Raw genomic sequence first — 12,027 nt, forward strand, 5'->3', positions numbered from 1 at the left:
TCTGGCAAACGCACCTCATTTCTCTTTGCGAAATATGCACGTGTAAACGTCATCTGACAATTTTAGCGCGTGTTGAGTAAGAGATAAATATATTTGCACGCGTCTCCAAATTAGGATTCGCCGATGACGAGGAGCCATCGGTTCCGATTAGAGATCCCTGGTGAAATCGCGTGGTATATCCGTATCGAACACGATCGTATTCGGAGGACTCGCGCGTGGGCGTGCGTGTTCAAAGTTCGGAAGTCATCGATCGCGATTAAAGCATCGAACGCGCAGTCACCTCGCCCACGCGTAGAGCGACGCGTTTCCTCCTAGAAGTCCTTCTCTAGACTTTCGTGTCCACGTTAGACACTTAATATACCACGTCGTGACATAATCGTGGCCCTGCTCGCGACGCTCACGGGAGCACGCGCCGCGTACGACAAGGATTGCGTATACGACGGGAATGACTAACTAGCAACAGCCGCGGACTGTGTCTGCAATCGCGAGGGAGCGAGTAATGGGCGGCGATCTCAAGGAGAACTTCCCTGCCCACGTTAGATCCGCGTTGGATCGCGGACTGTCGATCGGCCGCAGCCCGGCTCCGTTCCAATTACCCATTGAACTAGTTGACGCGACCCAAGGATCATGCTGACGTGACATCAGTGCCAGCTTTAGCTAATAAATATGTCGTCTCATTAGACATTAAGTCTGTATGCTAATTGGACATGTGGTAATCGAAGGTTACATCAGAAGGAAAACATCAGAGCCAATTTTAGCTAAAATATTTATTTTCTTATATTAACACTCAAAAAATTGATCTTGTAACTTCAAGAAAAAAAAATTATATGTGTGTAAAAATTAGTTGAGATAGATGAATAATTAGCGAATACTGTGATATGTATTGCACCTAATAAAAGCAGAATTTTCCAATTCTATACGTGACAGTCAAAATTCTAGCAGGTATGCAAATTAACAATACATTTTGATTGTGATATCAGGAAATCTGTCTCATATCAGCAAAACATTTTTTTGGAGGTCAACTAAATGATATCCAAGGCTTGCCTTCGATGACACAAGTGTTGATTTAGGCTAATCGTGTTGTTAACGATAATTCTCTATGCCAATGGAAGTTAGTTGACGTCGTGTTGTTAACGTTGAAGATTCCGTGAAGACGAGATTCCTTCCTTCGGGTTTTCCCTTCGATTTATTGTATAAGGGAAGACGCGCGTTGTAGCAAACAGAGCGTAGCGACGTGGTCAGTCCTCGATGGATTCCATCGGATGCAGAACGTCGCGGACCTTATATGGTCCGGTCTCGCTGCTGGCGGCGGATAGCTCACCGCTGCGTTTTATATACGTGGTATATACCCTCGACTCTGCGTTTTGCGTTTGCGATCACGTCCGTTGCATTTCGATCCCAGCCAACGCGCGTATCACGTATCAGACAACACCGATCTCACGATCGGACAACCCCAATCTACCTCGCCAAAGTAATGGGGCGCAGTGCTGCCCCGCGATAAAAGTCCCCGGCCGGCGAAGCCGTGAGCGTAGTTCGTCTTGGCTGTATCTCGTTATGCCTTCACTTTGGCGCTTTGGTAAATATAGTCGCGAGCAAATACCCGGTCCACGTACCGAGAAAAGTGCCACGGGACCATATCGTTCCGAGCACATGTGTGTGTGTGTGTGTACCATACACTTGTACCGGCCAGTGTGACTCGTTAGACCACTTTCATTGCACGGACGAACAAGCGCCGGCCAACAAGCTGACGTCAGCGTTCACCGCGCGGTGACTCCTATATGCTCTCGTGAAACTTTCCGTGGCGTTAAAGCGAACGAAGCCGAAGGTGATTGTTCAGTGCCACTGCGCGCACGCGAAAGAGGAGATAACTTTTATCTCCTTTTCTCTCTTTCTTTCTCCGTCAGTTTCCCGCGCGAGATCATCCCGCGTGGGAAAAAAGAAAGGCAAGAAGTTTCCTCGCGGGAGCTTCTTATAATCGTTCCTTCTCGCAGGCCAGAGCTATCGCTTTCAGATATCCGTTGCTCGTTGCCAATACCTAAATTGGAAACGACGTGCGTGCCGAGTATTGTATTATTCATTTAAACGCGCTCGTCGTCACTCCGACGAGTTTCCACAAACCTAGGTATAGAGATCAGCGTTCAAGGGGACACGCGATCGGTGAAAACAATTTATTGCTAGCCCGATTCGCACCGCGATTAGATCGTCTCTTCGGCTCTACATGTGTCTTCTGCGTTACATTTACAATTGCATTACGACCGGGCATCACGCGAAATCACCTGCGACTCACGACGGGAATGAGCCTCGAATCAGATTGACGGCAGGCAATTACAGTACCCGTCGCCGTTAATCTAAAAATAAATTATCATGATGTTACACGTTTCGCCGGATAGCATAATCACGAGTGATTTTACTCGCGGATACATGTTAATGACGTTAATGCATTTACACGTCTTTTCCATTATCGGACGAGACTTGCACGTCGCGGCCGCGCGTCTCTTCGTGCCACAATGACTGTATGTCGTCTCATTTACAAGCCTGTGAGGTGAAGAAAAAAAAAACCGCGGAGAGAATCTTCATGTTCTATTCAAGGAATTAATCATCGTTTTATTACTTTATTTCCTCTCTTCATTAAAGCGCTACCGTTTATGTGAATTTATTAAAAGTAACGACGACCTTGTGCACGTGGAACGATCTTGGTTTTTCTATTGCGGATGTCGCAAGTTGTTATAAATAACGCATTCGCACAACTGAATAATTACACAACAACTTTGATTTTTTCTCAAGAAGTAATGGATGTTGCTGTTTATTGAGCTTTTATTGAAAAGGAATGTGTTTTTCCAAAAAGTTTCATTATAATTCCTCTCAACTTTAGAAACTTTTCTTTAGATTTCTTATGTAATAACATAAATTTGTAATGCATGTAATATATGCTTATAAGAAATAATTTAAATATTTTTTATTGTATATGAAAATGTGATGGCATAAAGTCTTTTTGTTTGTGTACAATTAAAAATAATATATTAAAATAATAGAATTTAAAGAAAAAAGTTATAAACTCTTTTTTAGTTTTTTTTTAAGTAAAATTCTTGATTTTTTAATCCTATATTTTTTTCACAAAATTAAAAATGCCTAAGAATCAGTCAGGTGTGAGGAAACTTTATAAAAAATTAGTAATATTAATTTTACCCTGCTATGCAATTAACTTAAATACATAAAATACTTGAACTTCAATTTAAGTATTTATATATTTGACTCAAATACACAAATGTTTGAATTGAAGAAATTTAATTAAGTTGAAAAATTTAGTCAAATCAACAGCTTTTTCTCAATGTAATATTTTAATTTTTTAAGAAAGCGCGTTTCCTCTCATACGCGAATTTTCAGCACCTGATAGTCGTCCGGAATGATTTGACATCTGCGAAAGGCAGGAACAGCACGATTCATATACGTTCTGGAAAGTGAGAACAGCGAGAGGCGATCAACTCGGGCATGACATTTTCACGTGACTTTCATATCGCACACTTTAAATCGGATGGCGATCGATCATCGATCCAGCGGTTAAATTAATACCTGCATGCGAGATACGTCCGTCGCACAACGTAACGCGCTGCAAAAAATTGTTGAGAGCGCGTTTGAAATTGCACCGGCAGTTCTATGAATTACAGGGGATAATCAATTTGTTGGACGCTGATTAAACGGGGAGAAATATCAGTGCAGGGCGATAAATTCTCGGGTTTTTGCGGTTTTCCGGGATTCGCAACTCTTTAATTCTCTAATCGTCGCGATTGAAGGCGCCGCGTTTCCGATCGTTTTACAACGACGCGACAGTTGGAGGATGAGTTATAGCATTATTCTCAAAATGGATAATGACACCGTGAAATCATCCGGAGAGTTTACGGGACGGGAGGCAAATTAAATTCGAGTCGGGGATAAATAATCGCCGCGTTGCCGCGACGGATACCACGCCGGCACGCTGATCGTAATTATTATGTATTACTTTAATAAACGGCCTCGCGCGTCCGTCTCAAAGCGTTTCGTAGCTCTTGGGAGAGAATTTAAGTCGCGCGGCGGCCGCCATTTTTTTCCCTTTACCCGAGCGAGCCAGCAGCGCGTTGCGCCTATTTCATCATGGACCTCACCGCAAACGCCGATGATATCACACTGCCAATTGTGGCAACTTGCTCCGTCACCGGGAATAACCTCCTGATAAATACGAACATCCAACTGGTAAAAGTGTCAGAGGCGCGGCGACATCGCTCTCTTTTTCCACGCCTCTCTCGCTGGGTGTTTACCTAACGCCCGTTTTATCTGGAATTTTACGTAACGTTTTCCACGATTCCTTTTCCCGTTTTTTTAAATTTCCTTTCCGCGTCTTTCATCCATTGTCGTATTCACGCCACGAGTCTCATCGGTCGGACTTAATATTTTTAACCCGAGAAAATTCTTGGAAGTTTTGCAAACCGATTTTTCCTTCCCGAATTTTTTTCATTAAATAAATATTCTAAGATAATATTACCTTCATTGTTTTCTACGTCAATGGAGGGGGGAAAGGGGCTTAAGATTTATGTTATATTTAGGAACTCTAATAAATAAGTAACTCGTCAATAAAGTCCGCTGCCATTATTGCATCGTATTTTTGAAATACTTCTTGGAAAAATGGAAGAAACGCCTGGTTTTTCCACAATTTTATTCTCCTGGGAAATTGAGAGCACCAGTCGGGGTGCCCTAAGAGAGGCCTTGAGGCAACTTTCCGAAACTCGTAAGAATGTAGCTCTCTTACTTAAGCGTTAGATATACATATCCTTGCGCCACGCGTGTTACGGTCTTATTACAATATCGTGTGCATTGCGCTATTCTAATTGCACTTGTACGATACGCTCACCACAAGCAGCGGCTGCTAACACGGGGCAATAGCGCGGCTAAGTCGCTAACAATCCTATCTTATTAAGCGAGAAGATCTAAAACATCGCCTTTCCCCTATTTCCAGATCACAATAACGAGGCACGGCGGTAGCGGCGTACACGCAGCCCAGATACCTCAGCAGCCGCCGACAAGTAAGTATAATACACATACGTGACTCACTTTCTAATTGTCTCGGCGACGGCGACAGCTAATTAGGGCGGATCAATTAGATCTCGCCGATCTCGCGCACGCGGAATCGGAAAGAGCTATACACCTCCTCTCTTTCTTTCTTTTTTCTCTTTCCGTTCGATTCCGGCGCTGCGCGTCACGTGACGAATTTTCTCCCCGCGGAAAAATCGCACGCCTGCCAGAATTCCCCTCCCTCCCCTCCCTCTCCTCTCGCGAAAGCCAAATTGCCGGATAATCAGATAAAAGTGGTGGACGCTTTCCACATGATGCGCGCTTTCTAATGACGGCACAATACGCCTGATGACAATGATTCGAGGCGGGATGCTTTCGTGGTTACAACAAAGTATAACGGTTTTGCGCGTAAACGTAATTACTAGAAAGTAATCGACGTGTATTCCCCCCCCCTCCCCGTACGTGTATTTCGTTGCGTTAACGCCCGACGGAGAAGACGCTTAATTAATTACCCGGATAATTGTCTCGCGCATGCCTCGATCAATCAGTCGCGCGCTTGGATTCACTTAGGCGGAATTTAACCGGGGAGAGATTTTGTCCTCGGCGTATTTAATGATGATTTAAATCAATTTAAATTAATAACTTATGGGCTTGGGATACCGTTAAGTTTAAAAATCTTTCGGCAGTCCCGTAAATTGCAATTGCTACAACGGTTAAATAAATCTTTTCGTCGAGTCAACTAAAAAAATGAGCGGTGTCATCGCGCGACGGCGTTAATTAATAGTCGAGGAGAGTTGTTTACAAGCTCTCTTCAAGGATCGTACATTAACAGCTGGCAAGGGGAAAAAAGGGGCATGTTTTCTTATTCATCCTCCTCGCCGTCGGGGGAATCCCCGCGGCTGGCTACAGATTTTTCTCACGTCAGCGAGATCGGGGAGAGCAATTAATCGAGCCAGGCGGCGAGCGGATAATTTTAACGAAAGGGAAAAGCGTGTCGACGCCGTTCGGAAGAGAGCCTTTCCAGACCGGCCGACCGACCGACCGACCGACCGACGACCTTCCTTGGAAGACATTGCTTTTGCTGGAAGGTGAACGCAGCCGTGCGACCTAGATTCTCATGTGGAAAGGAATCGAGCGCGAGTCTCGCGCGCGCGCGCGCGAGAGAGGAACCGACAGAGAAAGAGAGAGAAAGAGCAATGGGAGATGTTAGCGGTGCGAAACGAGATGACGATTACAACCGGGACGACCGAGCGACGTGTGCAACACCGTCGTCGGCGCGGCATCGAGAATCGAAAGTCCCCGCCGTGCGGCTCCGCGGACACTTTCAGCCTTTTACTTCAACGCAGTCGTGCTGTCGGCCGCGAGTCGCAGAATTTCACCCGTATCGCGGTATCGGCGGAAATGCGCCGTCTATCTGCGACGTGGTGCGGGGACCAAGCCTCCGGTCGCTTATCGAAATCGCGAATCGCGAAACCAGCCGCCCTCGGTCCCGCGCGCGGAATCGCTGCTATGGATCATCGCGATTTATCTCGACCGTCGATCGCTCGTAAGGAAAAATCGCGAGGGTAAAAAGGAGAGTGAGATCCTCAGCTTCTTTTTATCGTCGATAGATTTTTTTAAATTGGATATTTAAATAATTCAATCAAGAATATCTTTATAAAAACGATAAGGTACATTTAAGAGCAAAAACATAGATGTAATTATTTATTATTAGAATATTTATTCTTATCGACAATTACTGTACGTTTCGACATATTAATCTTCCTCAGCAGTATAAATAAAAACAAATTGTTATGAATTATGAATGAATTATGAAAATGTTATGAATTTTTAAATGAAAAGTAATTTTTTCGTTTCTCGAATTTTTTCTTCATACTTGACAGCAAGTTTAACGAAAAAAAACCATTTGCATTTTAAAAAAGGATGTTCAAAGATCATCCAGTAATTTTTTCCAATTAAAACAATGAATACCTTCATTACGGTAAGCATTTAAGTGGTTGGGGTCTAAACGACCCCACTGTGAACGTTATGAGATTTTCATGAAGTGTGAAGGATTAATAATAAATTAAATAAATTAAATAAGCGTAAAAGTCAAAACGGTTACGAAACTTAACACGTCATGCGGAATAGAATACAGATAAATTACTAGTCAGCGGAGTCATCTCTATAAAATTCTATAAATGTTTGAAAGTTAACGTATTAAGTTGCACTCTTTAGTACAGATCGATTAAAAAATTCCGGTCAAATGGACTTGTAATTCCTCAAATACGTCTGGGTGTTTTACGAGATGACGATTAACGAGCGAGACGAACACACTATTTTCCTCGTGACAATGACGAATCGAAAGTCTCGTTAAGACCCGCGGGCTCTTTTGGACTTTTACTTTTTGTCGTTTGTTCCGCCGGGGCACCTCATCGCGCAGAGGAAAATGAAATTGTCCCGTTCTGCCCTGATAAGAAACTAGGCACGTGGGGGGGCTTCCATGTCATGTTATTATTATTATTATTATTACTTTCGTATGTTCTCTTTACAAGTGATTTGGCATTCATTCTTGAACGTTTACGCGTTGCTTTATGCTGATGATCTCGAGTTGTCTCTTCAGGCTATTTTACTTTCTAACTGCTTTATGATTCAACTTGTAGACAACTTGTAGACTTGTCGCGATATACAAACGAACTTTTGTTGAAGACACTTTCAAATGTTCCATTGTGAAATTGTCACATAATTGTAATCAAATTTATTGTTTATTTAGATGTATATTTCCAGATATATATGTATACACACACACACACACACACACACACACACACACACACAATTAGTTCTTTACTATGAATTCTATTACTGATTTTGAGTTATCTTCAATTATCTTGGTAATATTATTAACACATTGATAACATTGTTAGGTTTTGATTCAAACATTTTGATTTAAATAAATAAAAAAAGATTTAAAAATATTTTACATGTTTTATTTGGTCACATTTTTTAGTACATTAACATTATTTGATCAACTTATCAAAACGTCTGCGCATTGGCAAGCATAAATCCTTGCTGTGTATCGCATAAGATTGATCTGATTGTGAGTATACATATCAATGTAACCCAGATTGTCTCTCATGACTATACACGCATGTATTAAATTATCTTAATACTTCCAAGTTTCAAGCTATTGAAACTCGCAGACTCATTCTTTTTAAATTCATTAATGGCTGCATTTATTCGCGCACTCTTCGAATAATTAATTTCAATGTATGTCTCACACATAAATACCTACGTTTACACTCCACTCTCTTATTCTGAGCAATTTTGAGCCAATTTGACATGGATCCTATATTACTACAAATTAAATACTTGTTCAAGTATTAATTTGTTTTAATATTGTTTTGTAGGCGTTCTTTTTATTTTTTTTCAGTGTTTTCTTATTTCTTCACCCTTCGTTATATTTGTTTACGCATTTAAATATTTATTTATATTAATACTGTTTTTTTTTTCATTATAATATTCCAAATTTTTATTTATACTTACCGATTACAGTCCCTTTTTCGTTATTCTAGAGAAAGATTTGCATTCCGATTATTGCATTGTAAGGTGCTATCACTGTCGGAATCGAGTAGAGCATTGTTCAGTGCCTCTCAAACCGTTGTTTCTGCACTCCCGAGGAGAAACCGCGCCTTCGAAGAAAGTATTTTTTTCGCTCCTACCTTCGCGCATGCGAACGTTCGTTCGCTCTCGCGGAGGACGAAACTATTATTCTCACATGCATTACAATACCTGCAATCGCGTTTCCATATATGCAGCCTCGTTGTGCCAATCACCACACGCTAAACATTTAATCGCTACCAGTGGCGTTTCTTGTCCCGTTGTTAAGGTAAATGCTTATTATTGTCTTACTATCTTATTGAATAAATGTATTAGAAAAAAATGGTATTAAAATGTGTAAACAATTCTTTTTACCACTTCGATAGTTTACCGCGCATTATAAAAACGGAGAAATCGTTTTTCACTAGAAAAAAATCGCAATCTTAATTGGAAACGCTTAACGCGCTCTCTTATTCCAGAGATGTTCTGAAAAATTACGGAGTAGAAAAAATATTTCGTGCAGAAAGTGAACGATTATCGTAGACAAGGTGATTTCCAATTTCAGAGGCGCGGGCAAATCTCCTCGAGACAAATGTACGCAAGTAGCGCTCGCTTAATTTCTGAGAATGCGTGCCGGATTGACATAATAATGAGGGACACGCGGTCGCGCGTGAAAAAAATCCAGGCCGTGCGAATTCGGATTGTGTCCGCGTTTAACGCGCATTTGAATACGTCCTCGGGGAACTTTTCACACCGCCGCCGCCGCCGCGTTCGTATGGGAGTGAAGTTGTCACCACACTCGTTAGCGCGCGTTAATTGAGGACTTGCGGGTGTTACCGCAGCGGCGTAATTGTAAGAGGCAGATTATCAAGAAGGAATCTCCAATTGAGGCTGTATCCCTATCGATCGGCGTGCCATTGTCTCGCGTGGAACTCGCGACTCGCGCGAAGAGCGAGTCTCCTTATTACATTTTTCCTTCCGATTTTCCCGACTCTCAGAGATCCAGCCATCAGGCGAATTGAATTATAATATCTACCTGCGCGAAACAGCTGTTCGCTAGGATTTTCTTGTCGGCGCTTAATGAGCAACCGATATCTCTCAGAGCGGCGGCGATGCGCGACAATTTGTCTTGTGCGCGATCAAAGTTTTTTTTTCAGAGGTGACAGAAGAGAATGAGGACCGCGGAAAATTATTTGCGAACAAGCGAAGCTTCGTACGACATCGGTGTCCCGTCGTCCATTTGTCACGACTTATCTCCGTCGATATTGCCGTTGCGTCGGATTAGTTATTCGCTTAGCCTCGCGTACAATTAGTACGGGACGTACAGGCGGCTAATGTACTTCACGCTTTACCGACTTGATTCGACATCATTATCTTTTAATCTGATTTCATCGTTACGGCGCAGTTATGTCACGGCCGGCGATCAATCCGACGCGACGCGCGACGCCTCGATAGATTAGACGTAATGACTCGTTGCTCTTTTTTTTCTCTTTTTGAGAGGTACAGCCGCCCGTTTCATTTCGTTTTTGTCCGCATCCTCTCCGCCGAGATACCAAATTGGTCATTACGTTAAGCGACAGTTGTCTCTCGACCTGTACATCTTCTTTTAAATTAATAGCCGGTGTCCACTTTTTAATTTACGCAATAAAAAAATTTTGCGTTTGTATTAAAGCCGGTCTCTATTAGAAATTTTGTATTATTTTGTAAGAACGTTAATTTAACATAATGGGACTGTGTATTTAAATATTTTATTTTATCAAATTGATATTCAACATTTCTTAGTGTTAAAGTAACGCAATTTATGGAGTAAACAAATAAATAATGTAGTTAAAAAATGTAAATTTCAATTAATAAAATGTATCTGTAATTTAACATATTATTAATGTTAATTTTACTGTGAATATGCTTCTATAATTTTCTTCCAACAGTGTAAAGGTGTTGATTTTTTAATATAATAATTTGTTACTCTCTAACATGTTTGTCTCGTGTCAGATTAAAAAACGCGAAATTTAGGTAAATTTGTAAAATGTTTTAAATTTAATACAAAATATTTTACTGATGTGTGTGCATTCGACAAGCAATTCAAACAAAATAATTAAATCAACGAAACCGATAATTGCTATAGTCAATAAAACGTTGCTGAAATTAGAATGATGCGCAATTTCTTTAATTCTATTTGCTTATTAGAGCCGTAAATTGAAAAAATTGGAAAGACCATGTTACGATGTTTGCGGCTCCTTGGCTTAGAGTCCGCATTCATGTTAATTTGGATATAAACTTCACTGGTTACTGTTAACTTCGCCGACCTTGGTGATAAGTTCCTTTTCATATTATAGCTACTGGCGAATATACCTGAACGTTTGCGACCGTACGCTTGTAAATCGACAATTATCTCCGATGACCCGGCGGGCAGCGTTATGGTAGGATCGTAAATAGGCTGAGAGCAGGAGGTTATAAATGATCCTGCCTAATGACGATTGCAGGATCATTAAACGGTCAACCGTCACGTCGGCGGTTACCCCCTTACGGTGTCCCGTTACTCGCGAATTTATTCTGATCGGTTTTCACAATCCATTTACACGCGAAAATCAACACCTGACGCGTGTAATTACGATAGTCCGTAAGTCAGTTAACGGTCGCGGCCCGTTAGTCGTCCAATTAAAATATTTCCTCGATCGAGATTGACGTTCTGGGAAGTTTTTCAATTTAATGTTTATATATATACACATAAAGATGGAGCTCCTTTTAAAACGTTAAATTGAAAAACTTCCCAGATCGTCAATCTCAATTGAGTATTTATTTTAAATTGTTTATATATATATATATATATATATAATTTAAAATAAATACACACACACATATACCCCTAGTGTACAATGAAGATTTAAATTTTAAACCACAAGAAACTGACCAATCATATTCGATGTTTATAAGAATACTCAATTGTGATTGATCAATTTCTTACAGTTTAAAGCTTAAATCTTTATTGTAGACTAGGGGATACATACCCTGAAAAAAATTGTAATATATTTAATAAGATATGTTATTGCTGCCAATTACAGATATACTCAATACAATAATATATGCTATTGCAGTATCAATTAACATTGTATTTGCATTAATAACAAATATTATTGCATTGAGTATTTTATGTAGTTGGCAGCCCGCAATTACATATGTTATTGGCTATATTAGTTTTTTTTCTGTATATATATATATATATAAATATTTATTTAATATTTTGAATTTAACGAAAACTCGCACAGAAATTTCCAAATTCTTCCCAGCAGATTTCAATCGACAACCATCTATGTACATTTCTGTAACTCAAATAGATTCTGTACTCAAATAGATACATCACGCCACGTTATCGATTGTGAACTCTGCTTCTATTCTAATTATTAA

The 12,027-nt window shown here is 40.7% G+C and overlaps 1 protein-coding gene across 1 annotated transcript in view; it reads left to right on the forward strand.

Moving 5' to 3' along the window:
• Window positions 1-12,027, forward strand: part of LOC105839130 — an 81,341-nt gene that overhangs the window by 14,443 nt on the left and 54,871 nt on the right. Inside the window, exon 3 of the mRNA XM_012685208.3 lies at window positions 4,988-5,054. Within this exon, the coding sequence (XP_012540662.2) occupies window positions 4,988-5,054 (67 nt within the window). The remainder of the gene's footprint in view (window positions 1-4,987; window positions 5,055-12,027) is intronic.

The sequence above is a fragment of the Monomorium pharaonis genome, chromosome 6 (assembly GCF_013373865.1).
Source record: "Monomorium pharaonis isolate MP-MQ-018 chromosome 6, ASM1337386v2, whole genome shotgun sequence".
NCBI lineage: Eukaryota > Metazoa > Arthropoda > Insecta > Hymenoptera > Formicidae > Monomorium > Monomorium pharaonis.